This window comes from Colossoma macropomum, unplaced genomic scaffold (genome assembly GCF_904425465.1).
Source record: "Colossoma macropomum unplaced genomic scaffold, Colossoma_macropomum, whole genome shotgun sequence".
NCBI classification, from domain to species: domain Eukaryota; kingdom Metazoa; phylum Chordata; class Actinopteri; order Characiformes; family Serrasalmidae; genus Colossoma; species Colossoma macropomum.
Genome location: NW_023494787.1, coordinates 9,834,277 through 9,854,448, shown reverse-complemented (window position 1 = coordinate 9,854,448; position 20,172 = coordinate 9,834,277). Strand labels below are relative to the sequence as shown.

Genomic DNA, 20,172 nt, shown 5'->3' with positions numbered 1-20,172 from the left:
CAAAATTGTAATTTTACAGGAGAAGAAAACAAACTACTTTACTTTTAATGTAAGTCAATGGAACCAGACTTTTTTCCAAGTAATTTTGGGCCATTTCTTTTGGTCCATTCATCACGAAATGTACACAAAGCAGCCGGCATCAGGCATCTTCAAATTATGTCTAACTCTACATGGCTGCCCACTCTACACTGAAGTCTCCTAACTATTACTACTATTACTATTAATATTAGTAGAATAATAATTTTGTACGTAGTTTGACCAGAGGAGGATGGGTCCCCCCATGTGAGCCTTGGTTCCTCCCAAGGTTTCTTCCTCAACTGAGGGAGTTTTTCCTTGCCACTGTCGCCCCTGGCTTGCTCACCTGGAGGATTTACATTTCATGTTGAAACTTTGTTCTAAACGGATTTCTGTGAAGCTGCTTTGTGACAACATCAGTTGTAAAAAGCGCTATACAAATAAATTTGATTTGATTTGATTTGATTTGATGTCAAAACCTGAAAAATTACAAAAATGGAGATTTTCTTCTGACAGCAGCAATATATGAATAATTAAATACATAAAAATAACTATGAATAATTCATAGTAGTTACTGAATAATTTATAATAGCTACTGAATTGTTCATAAGACTACTGAGTGAATAATAATCATAGGGCTCAGAGTTAAAATTCAGAAAATGTAAAAATGATCATCCAAAATAAGCAAAATAAGAGCAGAAGAAACAATAACACAATTTTTGCAGCTTTCAAGAACTGTCATAACAACGTCCCCAACCTCCTCCCCACAACTCTATCTCTCTCTCTCTCTCTGTCTCTCTCTCTCTCTCTCACACACACACACACACACACACTCGTCACAGGTATTAAGCTGCTGACTCCAACATTGTTTATGAAACACGGCGGGATGACATCATCCAGCGAGACTAATCAATACGTTTTCACTCTGCTTGTTTCAGACCACTTCAGGTGTCAGTGAATACTATGTGTGCGTGTGTAATATGTGAGTGTGTGCGTCTGTGTAATGTGTGTGTGTGTGTGCGTGTGCGTGTGTGTGTGTGAGTGAGGCAGGCGGCAGTGTGAAAAGTGAGAGTGTGTGTGTCAGACATGTCGACTCCGCTGGTTTGATGGATGGTCAGTGGGGTAAGACAGATGACAGTGTGTGCGCACTAGTCTCTGTCTAAGCTCTCAATATCACTGGCCAAACTAAAGTTTGTTTACCCTGCTGAAGCAGAATGATTTAGAAGCAGACTCTGTGTGTGTGTCTGTGTGTGTGTGTGTGTGTGTGTGTGTGTGTGTGTGTGTGTGTGTGTGTGTGCAGTAGAATCAGATTACTAAACAGCTCTTTGAAATCCAGCCCATCGTTAAAGTCCTGAAGAAGCTCTAAACACACAGCCCTGCTGGAGATCTAGCGGCTTGGCAAAACAAAACAACACACACACACACACAAACACACACATATTTTACATAAAAGTCCAGTATGTCATGAAAACACAAATCTGTGTTTTTTTAAAGTTTATTTATTTAATAGAATCATTATACTAATTATTTTTAATCTATGCAACTACTGTAGTAATAATCTTATTTAACTGCTCAATGTTGGTCAGAAACAAAAGGGTTACATTTTTGAAACTCCCAATGGAAAATTGTGCAATAAAGAATTGTTTTCCTCCATGGTATCTCGGAAGACACAGCCAAGCAAACTCTCCCATTGTTTAGGACGTCAGGAACTGAACAGAAGGCCTAATGTGTCAGATTAACCACTAATGTAATTAGGAAGAGACCAATCATACTTTACCAAATAAACTAATCATATTTTCAATTCCAATAGGTGGGACCAATTTTGTGGGAAAAAGCATCACTCTAGATGGTGTGGAAGTCCTAGTTATGTTACTGACTGAATACAAGTGGTAGCCTGACCAATGCATTTCAATCAAAAATCCAGCTAAGAAAAGCTTTTGCTGGTAGCTGGTTCCAGATTGTCTATGGTGATCTTGGTCTTTGACAGTAGGTAGTTGACAAGCTGGACATCCAGCTGGACTAGAAAAAACTATCCTTCATGCTGGTTGGTTAACTAGCTGAAGTATGGAAAACATACTGCAGCTAGTTAAGCTGGAAGATCAGTTTAGCTGGTTGATCAGCAAAGGATATATTTTCATTTTACTTTGATGGTTTAGCTGGCCTACCAACTTGACCAACCTAGTCAACCAGCTCAGTCATGCTGGTCGACCCGCTTGGTCAAGCTGGTCATGTTGATTGAACAGCTGAACGATCAAACTCAAATGAAAACATACCATTTCCTGAACCATCACCAAAACCAGTCAACCAGCTTGAGCTAACCAAGCTGTGTTTTGTGTGGCAGCTCTATGCCAGTGCTATTTCATTTGTCTACTGCAAGCTTCAAATAAAACACGTCTTTTAAAGCTTCAGATATTAGCATTTTCGTTCACATGTATTTTTCCTCATTTTGACATTAATGGCCCGAACTGAACGCCTAGCTCTAGTAGTCATGGTTTGCTTCTGGCAATATCATACTGTCAAAATATTATTGTGTGTTCATGGCAGCGAATGCGACTCAAGTCACATGCTGATTGACTTGCTATTTGACTCAAGAATTACGCTTAGCTGACTCATGACTCAACTTGGATTTCTGTTTAGTTTGATTAGCAAGTCTGTGAGCTAGCACCATAGCTATTTTGATCTCCAGATACATATTCCTTTAAAACTTCAGATGGGTTTGCTATAATGATAGCTAGCTAGCATACTTGCTGTACAGACTAACCAATTGTTTCAAGTTGTTTTTCCTCTTTAAACACTGCATTTATGGCACGTAGAGCTTCATTCTGTCCTTCAGATTGAAGGTTTGTCTACAATGAAAGGCTTCTTATTTGAAGCTGTAGCAAACCTGACAGGTTTTTAGTAGGGGTTTCCTTTTGTACAATGCAATGCCTACAGCTAATAATGAGACTTAACAAGCTCTCTACTAAAGACTTGAAACTTGACTTGATTTTGCTGCTCAGATACTCAAAACTCAACTTGGACTCACAGCTGAATAATGACTCGAATGGGACTAACAGCACAGAGACTCAAGACATGACTTGGACTTGTAGCTCAATAACGACTCGACTGGGACTAGCAGCTCCAAGACTCCTGACTTGACTTCGGCTCACAGCTCAGAGACTCAAGACATGACTTCGGCTCAAAGCTCAGAGACTTGAATTGGACTTACAGCTCAGAGACTTGAGAAATGACTTGGGCTCAAAGCTCAGAGACTTGAGACATGACTTGGGCTTAAAGCTCAGAGACTGCATACTTGACTTGGACTCGCAGCACAGAGACTTAAGACTCTACTTGGACTCACAGCTCAGTGACTCAAGACTCAACTTGGACTCACAGCTCAGAGACTCAAGACTTGACTTGGCAAACTCGATTTGAGATTTGCAAACTTTTGGTGTCTGAAAAATTAAAATGACAACGAAAAACTATGCCTAGTTGACACCTGAGTTGAGTTAAAGATATAATTTTCCTCTTATTCATTCTTTATTTCTTTCTGCCAGGGTTGTTTGAGGGTGGACTGATGGGGTCCCAGATTTCCATAAGAGCAAAGGAACTCTCATAACAGAGACAGAATTGCATATTTTCTTTCTAGAATTATCCTTATTCCACTAAAGCACTGAACAGTTGTTCTGACACAACAAAACTGTATACTGGGAAAACAATATTCCTCAGTGTATTTATAGTAAGGTTTGTTTGATAACCTGTTTGCTATGCTGGTTGTTTGTATAGTGCAACCAGGACTCATGCCAAATTTGTTAAAGGTCACTTCACAGTCAGACCCTGCCCTGGGGGACCACCACAAGACAAGGCCACAATTCCACCCTGCTTTCTGTATATTTAAAATGATGACAATACCATGGCATTCTCAGCTATTTTTGTTATAAATTAATAAATCTGAATCTGTCAGCATAAAATAAATACCAAAAACATGCAAAATCACTCTACAGATATATAAAACAGAACAGTGAAGTGAATAGCATGTCTCCACTATTGTAACAGAACCTCATATCTTCAAGATGGTAACTTTACAGAGAAGATAGAAAAAAGGCAAAAATATGTCCTTAACTTTAATGTATGTTAATGTAATAAGATTTTTATCAAGAAGCATAATAATAAGTGATTTCAGACCATTTGTATTGCCCCAAACAATCAAATGTTCACTCCGTGTAAAGGGTCGCTGCTATTTTCAATACACACACAAGGGTTTAATATGGCAGTGGTGATGTACAATTGCATTATAAATAAAGATACATACAAATTTAAATAGTTACGGTTGTGGAGCAGTTGTTGCATAAATGAACATTTCAGACATTATTATAATAACTACACGCTGATTCCTGTGGATGAGTGGAAGGTGTGAAGGTGAGTTAAACAGTAGCGCTCTTGTAGGCTGTCATGTCACTGATAAAGCACAGCAGTGGTGTTTCTGTTTGTGTTGTGTCTCTGCTGTTTCAGTATGAAATCTCTAACCTGTAAGCCCCTCAACGCGCCCCCCCCTCCAAAAAAAAACTCTCTGTGCTGAGTTTCTGAGTAGCAGTATGATGTATGGTGGTACCGAAGAGGCAGTGCAGTTATATCATCACTGCAGATGTAAAATGATTCCTCACAGGAATTCCTGTGACCCCTCTCTCTAACACACACACACACACACACACACACACACAGTGTCTCTCTCTGTCTCAGTGTGTGTGTGTGTGTTATCAGTCAGGGCAGGGCAGCAGGTCAGATGCTACACTCGGGTCAGGTATGAAAGGATGAAAGAGAAGACAGCAGCACAGTACACTCAGGGGAGAGTCTCCCTCTCTCTCTCTCTCTCTTTCACCGTCTCTATCTGTTTTTCTTTCACTCTCATTCTTTTTCTCTGTTTCTCTCTTTCTCTTGCACTCTATTGCTTTCTCCCCCTTTTCTTTTGGTCTATTTATCTTTCTTTCCTTCTTTCTCTCCCTCTTTTTTTCTCTCACTATATATACATGTTGGGAAAGATATCAATAAAATCTCTCTCCTCTTTTCTCTTCCTCCTATCTATCTATCTATCTATCTATCTATCTATCTATCTATCTATCTATCTATCTATCTATCTATCTCTATTTCTCTTTTCCCTTATCTATTTATCTCTCTCTCGCTCCCAGCTGTACTCTCCCTATCTTACCCCTCTCTATTTCTCTCTCTTTGCCTCTCTCTCTCTCTCTCTTGCTATCTCTACCTCTCTCTCTATTCCTTTCTGTCTGTCTTTTCCTTTTCTCAAACACACATACTTTTTTCATTCCACTCTAACAGATTCTCCATGATGAACAGATGAATCAGTCATCATTTTTTTCTTTCTGGGCAGTTACAGTTGGATTTACACTACATTTTTAACTTTTATTAAACTACTTAAAGCTTGTAGCTGTTGGTGAGTCCAAACTTGTATTACACAATTCTATATGAATAGCTTTGCATTTCGCACTGCATGCATTTTGCTTTGCATTGCATTGTTTTGGGGTGTAATAAGCCTGAGGGGTTATGGGGTGAAAGGGTTATCCTGGATTGGGGTCTTTAAGAAACATGCCCCCAGGTACAAAACGACTTCTCTGATCTACTTTGTTGGGATTGAATTAGCAGAACTCTTGTAGTTTATATTCATTCAGTTCACTTTCACTTCATTCAGTCTGCAAAGGTTAGCAGTAATTAACAGTTAATCAATCCGTCTGGACCGAATCCTGAAAATCACCTGTAAATATTTTAATACAACAGCGCCATCTCGTGGCAGACTCATGTACTTGCATTTGCGAGTCCGAAATTTTTCCCGAAAACCGTTTAACTCTTTAAAACGTTAGTAGACTATGGATACCGAAACTGTCAGAGGTATTTTACGAATGTCACATTTTTTTTTTATTTTAATGAAAATATAAAATATTATAAAACCGACACTGAAGACATTTATTCTCAGGAAAAAGCACATATTTACTCATAAATATGGTCATGTGACAGATTTCCCTCACGTGCTTCTTGCAACAAAGAGAAGGAAACACAGACAGTATGACAGTTTTTTTTTGTTTGTTTGTTTGAAATGCTGCCACTTTTTAGCTCTTACAGTGAGAGAAATCCACATATTCAGAAACGACTATAGATTTTCTAAATGGAAAGTGTTAAAACAACTTTATGTGGCAGAGAAACTCTCGCATTATGGTTCTGATGGTAAAAATAATAACTACATTTTCTTATCAGAAGGTTATGATTTTTTTTTTACCTTATTCAGCTTTTGACATAATTTGAAAGTACCTGTCGCCTATTAGATTGTGTGTAAGTTTCCTGATGAATGGACTAAAAGAAATTGCCCAAAAATCTTGGTTCCATTGACTTACATTAAAAGTAAAGTAGGTTTTTTCCTTCTCCTGTAATCATTTTTAAGATACATGGTTTTCTTTCGACAACAGCGAAATACAGTAAAAAAATCTAATTCTGTTTGAAGTAATTAATATGATTACCAAAGGAACATATCACATCATATCAAATCTGGATAAACTGCTAATTATTTTAGTGGTAGAAATGTACTATGCAGCTTTCAGTAAATTTATATAGTTTAGAGGCTGTCAGTAAAAGTCTTTAGAAGTTGACACCTAAATGTTTTTCATCACTGAAGTAAATTAGGCATCTTTAAAAATGTATTTTTAGTGTTATTCAAGTAGTGCTACACAGTAATGATGATAAGACTGTCTGTGCAGTATGTCTGAGCGTGGAAAGTGGGGTAGTTTAAACACAGCATGAGTTTGGGAAGTTTTTCGGTAACATTGTACAATGTCTGACCAACTTTCAGCAGAACTTAAAACTGTGTTTTCAGACACCTTTACTTAGTCTCAACTCTTATTTTCTTTGTTTTCTTCTTTTTCGGAGGTAAGGGTTAAACAATAGTTGGCCATTGATTGTTGGGTTTCCTTTCTCCCCACCCTTTCACATGCCAACTATTGTTCACACTGTGGGCGTCCAGCTCCAGACCCTTTCAGAGACCCTCATACAACCCGTACAGAAACTTCACAGGAACTTTTAGCACCACTTAAGCGACCTTGAGCTTCAGTGCTATATGAGTAAAACACAGGCTCCACACCTTCAGCAGTGGGGGCCGCTCTTCTCTTTCTCTAATTGACAAAAGACAACCGGGCTACTGTGTCTAATTCCTTCTGACCAACAAAAAACTGTTTTCAACTTCACAAACTTTCCATAAAGTGTTGTTGTTGTTTGTTTGTTTTGGCCCTGTGGAGTCCACTCTGCTAGCTATCTATATCAAATCCTAGTTTAGCAAGGGAGAACAGACTTTTTGCAAATTTCACAGTGTGGTGCCCCCTCTGTTTGCCACCCCTATCCATTCCCATTTTCCATTGTCTCTGTTTCCCAGAAAATGACATACTGCCTGACAAAATGCAAAGCTTTTTTACTTCAGCATTAGGTGTCCTGATGGTTCGATTGACTAAATAGGAATCCTTAATGGTTTTCCACAGTTATTTATAGCTGAATTCCAGAGCACCTCCATATCAGTGAAGGAAAACAAACCATTGTTTTCGAAAGCAAAGCATGTGAATTTGGATTTGTAAGTTACTCATATTTCATGGATCCTCCACAAGGGAGTGCTATTAACTTAAAATAACTGAGCCTCATTGGAAGAGAGGAAACATCAAACCAGCACCATCAATGCAGCAATTTTTTGTCACAAATTAATTTCAAAACCACAGCGTGAAATAATCTATTACCCAAATAATTGCGATGTTCACTGTAATTTAATATTATTTAATATTTAAGTGTACGGAGTGTCTGTATGTAGAGGGGAGGGAGAGTTGGTGTTGTAATAGGTAATGCTGCCTTTTTAAAGCTATGCAAATTTTGGGGATTTGGAGACCTATCTGGTGCAATTGGGTAATTGCACACAACTTGAGGAAGAACATTTTAAAATACTGGTTGTGCATTGGACCCCTTCCCCAAGGGGATGAATCTGATTGTGAGCGCATTGAAAGAGAATTCAAAGAGAACTAAGTCAAACCTTGGTGAAGGCTGTGTCTTCCGAGGATGTAAGTATCTACTATGCAATCCTATCCTCATCAATAAAATATTGATTTTATATTAAAGACCTAAACATTGAGACGAAGCTTCTTTCTAAGCCTGGGAAAAAGACATTAATACATAAAGACATAGCAGTGGTCCGATAAACTCCTGCGAAATGAGACCCAAGCAGCTCTTTTAAATGATTATTTCAGGATTTACAAGGCAACATAGCAGCGCACACACACACCATATTTTAGTGTGTTTTTCCCTTCTGACTCAATACTACTACTTTTTTCAATCTGAACATAAATATCTTTCATAGTGCAGCTTTAAAATGTGTCAGCTAATGCTGCCTGTGACAAATAGCAGTGAAATCTAACCTTGTGAGGTCAGTTCTGCCACTTGTGAAAGCTCATAAATACTGAGGGGCACCTGCTTAATACGTGACCCACATCTGCGATGGGAAAAAAGCCAATGTTTACTACCCAAAATACAATGGCAGTTTCTGACTTCCTCCATTTGTTTACTGAAACTGAGGAGAGCTGAGAAGCAGCTGGCAGGAGAGAAGTGCGCCCACACGGCTTTGCACAAAGCGTAAATAAACTTCAACAAGACTCGTATGGCATGAAGCCAATGCAGCTTGGCACTGAACCTTCACTGCACGCACAGCAATTCAATTACCGTCACTTTTCTCTCAATCAATCAATGAGCCACTAGGTTTTATACAATCCTTACAAAGGCCTCAAGGACAGAGTACACTAAACAACCAAAGTGAGCATTCTAATGTCTGTAACTGTCCTTAAATGTCTATAAAAAGAAGAGACAAGTCAAGTGACTCTACAGTAAATAGAGAGAGAACGTTCTAATCTTTCAACAATCAAAAACGTGTTTGTCTGGTTAGTGTACTCTGGCATTAATAGTACTTTAATTTTCCTTTATGACACATTCATAACCGATTTGTACTGAGGGCATGAAATTTCTGACCGCCCCATGATTCAATTCGATTAAGATTCAACACATCATGAAATCTCACCGCCTTTTCATTACTTAAAATTATTTCATGATTAATTTTTTGTTTTTACATTTTGTTGTGTAACTACACTAAATATACAAATATGATTAGAGGAACCACTTACATAGTAATTAGATGAAAACAACAAAAAAAAAGATTTTTTTTGTATCATTACGTTTTAAATAGCCTGAGAATAACCTTACAGGGTATCAATAACTTGACTGAAATAAATTCTTGTTACTTTTTATAATGTTACTCATTATTTTTATTTGTATTTATTCTAATTATATTATTGTATTTATATGTTTTCACATTTATGGCATATTTATGGCAGATTCTTATATATATATATATATATGATGATCATGTAAAAATGAATTACGACTGTTTTTGATACACAGACCCCTACAAAAGTGGACCTCAGGAAAAAAACAATAACATGCAAGAGGAATGTAGGACAGGGGTCCTTTAAAAAGAGGGGGGTTCCCTACCATGGAAATTCCATAGAAGAACCACTTTTGGTTCCCTAAAAAAAGTTTGAGAGAATTATGAGTGTGAAAAACTGATATAATATAAAGGTTCTACACCAATTCAAGGGTCCTGCCTAGAATCTTTACAATATGTGGTTTATTGTGTGCTTTATTAAACTTTTAAAAGGGTCTTCACGTTTACATGTCATTACGAACCATCCCTTGAAAGAATACGTGGTTCTTACACGCAATCACGCCGTTTTGGCACCTTTAACAAATATATCATAAAAAGAATGATAATTGCCTACATTCCAGTGTGTGTTTTTCTTGTATTCTATTTTTTTCCCTGCAGTCCACTTTATATGGTTTTAGGTACAAACAGTTATAACTAATTTTCACATGACCATTTCTGACCTCTCTTTATCTCTTAAATGGGCTGTTTTTGTTACTGTGCCTTTAAAATATATGTATGACGTATGTAAAGGAGCTCTGTTGTTCTGATTAGCTGCCCTGTATTGGGCCTCCCTCAAAAAGCAGTTCAGGCTCAAACACAGCTCATAACCTCAGTATGAATAAGAGGAACGAAAAACTGTAAGCTGAATATGAGGATTTATGTACATGTGCTGGTTTTCGTGACATCACAAAAACAATTAATTAAAAGCAGGTCGTTTGGCACCTAAGTTTTCATTTATGGGCCGTATCCACTGGGAGTGAATGGGTAGTTTTGAAACTTCAGGGTTTACACGATACATTAAAGTATTATTTAAAAAACAAATAAAACCAAGGAAATCTTAGTTTTCCATGATATGGGCCATTTAAATTCATTCTGTGCTAAAGGAATCCCACTCAGCATCGGTGATGATTGGAGACTTTTCAGAAGAGATTCTTCCAGTGGTCTATAGCAGAAAGCAGCCATTATCTGGCATGCCATTTGCCTCACCACATGAGAAATATAAGGAGCCCCTGATACAGAAAGACAGGAGCGTGCAAAGGAGTAACCTAAGCTCGTTCCCTGCCTTATCTCTGCCCCTATGAGCCAATGAGATAAGCTATCACCCTCCCCTTCCCCTAGTGTTGGACAAGAGAGGCGCTGATAGCATAACCACACTCAGTAATAAAGCTCCTCTTTGCTACTACTGGTAGTTTCAGTTCTCAGGGTTACACAGACAGACACACACATATATATGCACACACACACAAACAGACTGTTACAGATGAAAATGTGGTTTAATTGGCTGCTTGAAGTACATGTTGCAACCATGTAATCAAATTTGTGTCTACTGAAGGCATGCCGGAATATCTAGATTTAAAATGATCCATGTCCGTTGTAAGATAACCTCAGAGGCTTCTTGACAAAACAGACCACAAATAAAAGACAATTAGCTACCTGTAGCTATTGGTGCTATCAATATTGTGGACCGAACTGAATCTACCTTGATAATTACTGAAAACAAAGAACATTTAAATTAAAACTGGCTGGAGGTTTTCAAAGACTGGAACCTCTTTGCCACAGACACTGCTGCCTTTCATACATATATACTGACCAGAGCAGAGGAACTATAACCCATAATAGACTCTGTTAAGCACCTCACTGGCTAAACACTGAGACAACAAGGCACTTGAGATTTGAAAGATCTGAACCCTCTACAGAGATAAATTAAAATCCTTTCAGTTAAGCGACTAAAGACAAACTGAATTTGGAAACAGAAGCTGCCAGTTTTCTTTAAAGGGGAATTGTACCTATTTTTCAAATTTTCTGCATAATCAAATGGTTAAGATGTAAACAAAGTCATTAGTGGTTTGATGTGAAATACACCAGTCTGGAGAAACAATGGTGGTGTTTGGGACCAGAGGTCTAAAGAGTTTCATGCTTCTAAAGCTACGTTCACATTACAAGCCTCATTGCTCAAATCCGTTTTTTTGCTCAAATCCGATCTCTCTGACACGATGATTCACACTCATTTAAGTAAATGATTAAAATCTGTCATTAACGTGAACAAACCGGCGTCCCGAAAAGACCCGCTTGTGCACATCCTACTCAGTAACGTAACGTGAATGCATCATGTGCGTCACATCCATCATCAGCAAACAAACTAACGAGCAGAACGAGCCTTGGCTGCGAAGATAATTAACTCTAAACAGCTCTCAGCTGCATTATTAGAGCGAGACAAAGGCAAAAAAGGTGAGATGCGTTGCTTTTTTACACCACTTTAACTTCTGTTTGGCGCTGCTGCCATAGTAACACTGAATAATGGAGCACATACAGTGGAAAAAAGCACATGAATTCCAATCTGAGCATTCACATTAAGGTTGCATGGCCACGAATCAGACACGTATCCGATCTAGGACAACATATGAAAGTGGCTCAGGTTGGATTTGAAAAGATCAGATTTGCATGTCCACACAGCCCTGAAAACATCAGATCTGAGTCACATTAGGACAAAAAAATCGAATTTGTGCCACTTCAAACTGGTAATGTGAACGTAGCCTAAAAGCTCTTTCATGTGTAAAATGGTAACAAATACTTACTTTTTGCCTGAAATTACACATTTCTAACAGAGACCTCCAAATCTCACATAGTGTAGGTATAATCTCTTATGTCAGGGGTCTCCAATTTCTGGTGCTAGAGGGCCAGAGCTCAGCACAGTTTGGTGATTTCTCTACTTTCACCATTGAAAGATAGTTTTGCAATTAGGTTTTGGCCATTCAAAGAAAGTAAATACAGCTGATTCTGTAAATTTCTCTGCAATACACCACTTCACATCAAACCACTCTGAAAGACTTTGTTTACATGTCAGTGATCCTGAAAAATCGGTGGAATTCCCCTTTAAGATTCACATTCTAACCCTTAACTCAAAAAAGTCTCATTTAAAATAAACTGTGTCAAGTCCATGCTTCATGAAAGTTTGATTTAAAATGAGTTGTCAGCTTTTTTCCTACAAAAAAGATTGTTTACTGTTTTTACACAAAATCTAAAAATCACAACACAGTAAGAAACAATAAATAAAGATGGAGATATCAAATGCTATCGGAGAGAAGGCCACATATTAGCCAGAACAGAACAATGCTAAACTGCCCTTGAGACTGCTGCTTATAGTTCTAGTAAGGCAAAAGCTTCACAAATCTAAAACTGGCCTCCTTAAACTGGCCAAAATAACAAACAAAAAACTTTGGATAAGTTTAAAAATTGTCTTCTTCTGTAGTTTTGTGCTCATGTAAACAATACTGTTTGAGAACATTAAACCACGTTTGCTCCGATATCCATGATGAGGCTCGCATATATGTCCGCTGACTTAGTATAAGACACGTTGGTTGTAACATAGTATAAAAATGTGATCTACAAGACTGTGTTTCTTCTTTCACTAAGCACCACTTAGCAAAGCACCTGATTAAAGACGTACATAAAGAGCATTTTCTCGACCATGTATCATATCTTCCAGTCTTAAGTTTGGTCTCCTATTTTAAAGTCAAAGCACATCGACGATGCATCCTCTAACAAGCACTAACAAACCCTATACCTTCACTATCTCTGTGTGTGATTGTTGGGAGTCTCCAGATTGTCTCCCACTCTAGTCCCCAATTTACTTTGTTTTAGAATGTTGTTCTCCCTTTACGCTAGCTCATTTGGCTTGTCAGTTCTTGTTTCTGAACACTATAGAGCCAACTGCAAATGCACTGCAATGCCAATGTTTGTTAGAGAATGTTAAATCAGTGTGCTCTACCCCTTTAATGGCAAATTGAGATGGTTCTTTGAATAAAAAAAAAAAAAAGTTGAAAACTCCCAATACAAAATCCTGGAGATACGAGTAGAGAACAAAACGTTTCTGAAGTCTTCCAAGCACCAAAATGGTTCACAAATGATTAGTAATTCCGGATACTGAAGAAGCCAACGCTGGTGGGAGACTCCTTCACGGTGACTGTGACTAGGTTGGCGGTGACGTCGGTGACAAAAACATGTTCTATCAGGCTGCGTGTGGGCCTCCAGTCCTGGCTTGCCTGCACACCAGTCGAGAGATCCTGCCTTTTGCTGGGTAATGAAGACTCATGCTCAGACTCAGAACTGGTTCCTTCTTCCCCTGTGCTCATTTCGCTCAATGTCTTCGCCGTCTTGGTGCCGTCTTTGGAGCCGTTTCTGTCCAAAGTAGGTGGGAAGTTCAGGCCTTTCTGAGGCCTGCCTTGATTTGGTTTCCCAAATCTCTCCGCTGGGTCACTGCAATCCTCCGATTTTACCCTCTCCACCCCAACAGGCATGCTGTTATTGCGGGTTCCCACCATTCCCAATCCTGCTGCTTGACTGGTCGGATTCAGCGAAAGGCTCTTCTCTTGTGTTGGGCCTTTTCTCACTGTGCTTCCAGAGTTCCGATGGATAGAGCCTTGGCCATCAACTGCAGAGGTGTCACTACCTTGTGGCATTTTGCTAACACTGTGCAGGGTGGCATGCTGGAGGCTTGTGGTCTGGTTACTGGAGCTTTTTGCAGAGGACAAAGCAGTTGCAAGTTTGTTGCTGGCTGGTCGTTGCAATGGACTTTGCGCCAGAGATTCCTGTTTTTTTGTCCAGTTAGGAGCTCCCACTGCTGCCTGTCCATTGGTATTGCAGGTTGTAAGTTTTGGGTTGTGTAAGCTAAGTGACGCCACTCCCGGAGACTTGCATGCTGACGCTTTTAAATCCAGTCCTCCTCCTCCACTCCCCATGTCAGAGAGTTTAAAATCTGCAGTGCTTTTCCCTTGCGATGGCCGTCCAAGCGGTCCCACTGGGCGACCTGGACCCACCGAACCCAGAGAGCTCTTTGAAGATGCATTGTGATTAAAGGATCCTCTGCTCTGCATTGCCATTGGCTCCCTGTTGGCAGCTCGATTCATGCCTGTGTAGGTGAAGCTGGCAGGCATGAGGGGTTTCTTGATGCTGCCTCGCAAGTCAGACAGAGAGTCTTTGGGCATAGGTTTTCGTGAACTCTTGGCCTGACTCTGCCGCAAGGCCTTTAGCTCTGGCGCCAGAGGCTTCCTGCCTCTCTTCTTCTTCGGAGGGTCCGGTTTGGCCACTACAATCTGAGCCTTTTTCTGTGGAACGGGATGCAGTTCCCTCGGACGGGGGCTCAGCTTCGGCTTCCTGTCACTGTTGCCGTCATCGTCATCATCGTCATCCTCGGATGAAGAGGAAGAGGAGGATGAAGAAGAGGAGGAGCCAGATGAAGATGATGATGATGAGGAACTGCTCGATTTTGAGACTTGTGGAACAGTTTCCTGACAAAGTACCAAAACAGAAAAACATTAATTGATAAAAACATCTACTACAAGTCCTGAGACAACTAACATTTCATCGTTTAAAGCTGCACTATGTAAGACTGTTTTGGTTAAAACAGCTTTTTACTGAATTAGGAAAAAAAAACATGCTAAAATATGATGTCCATGCACAGAGTTGCAGGATTGCAGGAGTTTTTCGAACCACATCATAGATCTTTATGTATTAATGGCAAGCACAGGCTCAAAACGAAGGTCCGACTCTATATTTACGTCGTAAATACAAAAATCAACATAATACTGATGAAGATATGATGACAAGAGTAGAAAATCCGCTTACACCCTCAGAAGACAAGTTTTTCACCAAGAGGTCTCTTATGTTTTCAACGTGATCATCATTATCAGATTCATCCATTTGGGGAATAGTTTTGATGTGTAACCAACATTACAAAATGTTCTTCTGGACGTTGTGTACCATTACACATTTCTAACAGAGACCTCCAAATCTCACATAGTGTAGGTATAATCTCTTATGTCAGGGGTCTCCAATTTCTGGTGCTAGAGGGCCAGAGCTCAGCACAGTTTGGAGATTTCTCTACTCTCTTCCAGTAACTATACATGGTAATTAATTTAGTTTCAATAATTTCGTTCATTCAGTTGTTAGGACAAAGAAATCACTGTGCTGGACTGAGTTGGACCCTGTCTTATGATCCTTTGTTTGTCTAGATCATAAAGCTTATTAACTACTTGGAAAATTATTAAGTGATTAAGCCATGGAAGACCAAAAATGGTTTGACTATGGCATTATTCCAAAGAACCCTTTTTGGCACCTTTATTTTTAAGACGTAGGTAATCGTTCCACTACCTTACCATAATTTTCCGCGGTCTTCCACGAGGTCGTTTTCCTCTTTTCTGGAGTAACAGCTCTCGTTCCTGCTCCCTGAACATGCAATAAAACCGCATGAGTTAGAAACTACAATTTGTGCACAGTACACAATACTTCATTCAAAGGATGATATTTTCCTTTCCTGAGTAGGTTGAAAACCAAAGTTATTCTCAACAATGTAACATGTTTAATCAAAAACTTTCAACTTTTATAAAGATTCTATTGTAATATTAGATTTATAAATACCCAATGATGGATCACCATGTGTCTGTGTTTTTTTACCTGAGCTTTGTTTAAAACTAAGGAAAGAGCAAAAATCATTGAGCCATTGTTAACAAGTGTAAAATGCAGCAGCTCAAGTTGAGAAATCTAGTTCCTGTTTTTATGAATTAACAATCTCGCCTCCACATTTCCTGTAGACAGCCTCCCTGCAGCTTTAGGCACCTTTTTTTGTTTTAAACAAAACAACTACTCTTCTTTTTAACTGTCTCTTTACTTCCCCTTATAAGCAAACTTTAACGCTTCACACATCTTAGCAAGGGCTAAACTGACAGTATTTGACTATGGAAGTCTGTTGTTATTTTCATTCGCATTTAAACTGATCCTATGGAGGGAATTAGTTGTCGACTTAAACAACATAAAGTATGGCAGAGCTACCAGGTGCCAAAGCAAGAATGTTTATTCGAATGAGCCCTTTGGCAACTCTAAAATCCATATGCATGTCCATAGTACTGAATGGCTGAGAATGGTGCACCATTGACGCCTGGCCAAGCGTTGCAGTCCATATTGTTTGCACATGGAGGAAGAACATCTCGCTGTTCGTCCAACCCCCTCACCTCTTGTTAAATGCAGCCAGCAGTCTTGGGTCAAGGAGGTTCTCCTGTGGCTCCCAGCTATTGTGCCTGGAAACACAAATCCAGAAGCCCTTTAGCATTTTCTCCACCCCATGCACACATGCAAAACAGGAGAGACATTCACATACACTCCCTTGAATGTTATTTGAGTATAATTTGGATAAGCCTCTGTAAGTGTGGTTTGGTAGGGAAAAAAATCCGAAACTACTGGCCACAGACAAGCATAAATCTGATAATTCTGACTTCACATATCCAGTCCATTATGGTCTGTTTCTTTGAAGTTTCGACTGGAATGAAAAGGCTTGAAACCAGATCTTTTCTTCTGTTCCAAATGTGGACTTGGTGTACCAAAGCACCAATTCTGAAAATGTTTACATGCGGACTGCTTTGGCTAAACACACGCCCACAACCGCACCAAAACCAGCAGGTAAAGCATTACAGGCTGTTCAGTAAACCAAGCCATGGACGGATTTGTGTAGTTTAAGGGCAGGGAGTGGGAGTTTAGGGCCAGCATGAAAGACAGAAACTTCTTTAACTCTTTAAACTCCAGGAATCCATGCATGGTTCCAGATTACATTCCTCAATCTCAAAACTACACAACCTACATTATTAGTTTCATAGTTGTTACTGAATACTGTTTGTTGCTATTGTTAATAACCGTGTAACTCCGAAAATGTAACTTTATAGGAGAAATGGGAAAGGAACACCCTTAATTTTAATGTTTGTTAATGCAAGAAACCTTTCCAAATAATTCTGAACCTTTTCTATTAGTCTATTAATCTTGGCAGGCTTACACAATGTGAAAGGCAGCATTTTAACATGCATTAAAAAATAAAAACACAAAAATGTTGATTGACATAGAAAAAAAAGACTTATAAATGAAAAATAAGCCTGCTGTTTAGGAAGCTAAAAGAATGCAGAGGAATCCACACCCTCTGCTTTACATTTAGTTATTAAATTAGTAATAAGCGTATAGGAAAGTAAACTACACTCACTGCTACACTACTCCAAGCATCCACTCAGAAAGGCAGGCCTATGTTCCCATCAACATGATGCTATTTAAAAAGTCATTCAGAGTGATCTGATGTGAAATGGTGCATGCTAGAGAAATTTAATAACTCAGGTGTTTGGTACAATAATAGTGATAGGAATCGGTCACAAACATAGCCATTTTATTTACTATCCAAAATGACCAGTGAACCTACATATGTCTTCTGACTTTTTACATGTAATGTTGATAATAGTAAAATAGTGGTAAAACATGTTTCTTTGGGGACAGTTTTGGCTGTTACCATCCTGCATGCACCTCTCCACCATTAACAGAGTCTAGAAAATAAGTATTTAGGAAACAAAGTCTCAGGCAACGTGTTTAGAACCATTTCATGTAATAACTTTCTGCGAGGGGGGCTTTTAGAGGCATTAAGCTGTTCAGATGTCTGGTTCCTGTCATCACCTCGACTCTGTAAGTTTCTCTAGAACAGAGAATTTCACGTTAAACCACTCCGACTGACTCTGTTCACGTGTTAGCACTTTATATATGCTGAGAAATTGGTATTCCCTTTTAAAACTGCTGCATTCACTCCGTACGCAAGACCTGACTGTTAAAAAGCAAGTGATTAAAATAATCAATGGCTTTTGCATTATCTGCCCCAACCTGCGCGTGTGGAAGCAGATGGAATGGAAGGGGGGGAAAAGTGGGTTGTGATTGACAGATAAAATGCCCACTGAGTGGGATTAACAGCGACAATAGAGAGAGAGAGAGAGAGAGAGAGAGAGAGAGAGAGAGAGATGCTTCTCATCCTGTAATTGCTTTGGCAATATTGCATTTAAGCAGACATGCCAATAAAGCCCATTACAGCGAGAACTGAGGAGGGAGGGAGAGAGAGAAAGCGAGGGAGAGAGAGAGAGAGAGAAAGAAAGAGCATGTGTGCATGTATATTGACTAAAGGAGGGGGGTGATTGTGAATGTGGAGGGGTAGGGGCGAGCTGGGGCAGCTGGAGTTCACCAAAAGCCCAAAAAGAAGCGCGCGACGTCTCGGGGGGGCACACGACCAAACAAGGGGGGAAAGAACCACACAGAAAAGCCCAAAGTCCGAATTCAAAAAGCCCCCAAGTGGACGATGCAAAGTCAGCCCATTTAACTGAACACAAATATAAAATAAGTATATCAATGGGGGACAGTGCAGTGTGGACATCACTGAAACAACGTGGTTAACAACGAGAAAAGCGTCGCGTTCTGCAAAACACACACACACACATCCTACTATACACGCTCTCCTTTTCTCAAGAGAAGAAATATAACATAATAAAAACAACCGCAACCCCAAACCGCTCGTTTCGAATAGGGCGAAAACTTCGTGGACAAAGGAGCAACAGGGAAAGAGGTAAAAAAAAAAAGACACACCAAATCCTGTTCAGAACTGCAGCAGGCGATATTTATGCGGACATTTGCAGCGCGTGAGTGTGTGTAAGTGTTTATGTGAGAGTGTGTCCTGCTGGAGCAACAAGCTGCTGCTGCTCTGTTGTTGTTGTGTTCATTGACGAGGCTGAAGTTGGTTTCTCAGTCGAACTGTCCGTTCCACCTTAAACAGTTCAGCAGTTTCATCCTGTTGCCTCTAGCTAAACGGTCTATGGCGCCAGAATGGAACTGCTGCACCATTTAAGGTGGAGCGGACGATTCGACTCAGAAGCCAACTTCAGCTTCGTTGTTCATTGTGTGATTTCTTTGCTCTTACTTGGCCGACCATCCCCTCCACTTCACCAGATACTCCAACTTTCCCTGCAGAAACACACGAGCTCCGGGTTACCGAGACAGGAACAAGACGGTTTACGAGCAACAGCGACGAAAGCAACCGGCAAATAGTCTCACCTTTCGCAGTCTTTTGTTCAGAATGCACTCGGCATCAAAAACCTGCTCTCCCATAGCGCTCAGCTCCTCCATGTCTGCCAGCACCAGCCCCTCTCTCTCTCTCTCTCTCTCTCTCTCTCACACACACACTCTCTCTCTCACACTTACACACACACACACACTGACTAACACAAATGCACATACACACACACACACACACACAGGCACGTCTGCGTGAAAGAGAAAAGGAAGGAGCAAGGGGGAGGAGAGAAAAAACGCCAAAACAACCGCCGTGGACCTCGGCGGGCACCGTCCGCGATGATGTCGTCACGCTTCGATCCGGGTACTTTTCCCGGGAATTTGATAAAATAAAGTAAGAAAAGATTAAATGAAGCTTATTTTTGACCAAATATTTTAGCTGATAGTTAACGCACTAAAATACAAATTACATGAATGTTATTTATTACATGTTGTATATTTATATTAAATACACATGTACTTATGTACGAATAATAATAATAGCAATATAATAATCAGACAGATGTAATATAAAATTGTATAACAGTGGCTAATATTAGGAGTGGGCGATATGGCAAATATATAACATATGAAAATATAAAAGACTGGGCACCCAGTCAAATTATATGTTTTGTTGACCTCGAATATAAGCATCATCCTTTACAGAGAACACACTTCTGCACAGTTTAATGCAGAATCTTAACATTGGGGTAAAAATAAAACATAAAACGTAGCATTTGCAATAGCATTAGCATAGCATAACATTAACAATAGTTGGCACA

At 39.5% G+C, this 20,172-nt stretch overlaps 1 protein-coding gene across 1 annotated transcript; it reads right to left on the bottom strand.

Annotated features, from left to right (window-relative positions):
* Positions 1 to 11,936: 11,936 nt before the first annotated feature.
* Positions 11,937 to 19,606, bottom strand: cbx2 (chromobox homolog 2 (Drosophila Pc class)). Its single transcript, XM_036566064.1, has 5 exons — positions 19,394 to 19,606; positions 19,260 to 19,303; positions 16,507 to 16,572; positions 15,655 to 15,724; positions 11,937 to 14,787 (listed from the first exon to the last, which is right to left on the bottom strand). Exons 1-5 carry the CDS (start codon positions 19,463 to 19,465, stop codon positions 13,408 to 13,410), a joined length of 1,632 nt encoding a protein of 543 aa, XP_036421957.1. The 5' UTR covers positions 19,466 to 19,606; the 3' UTR covers positions 11,937 to 13,407.
* Between the last annotated feature and the right edge of the window lie 566 nt (positions 19,607 to 20,172).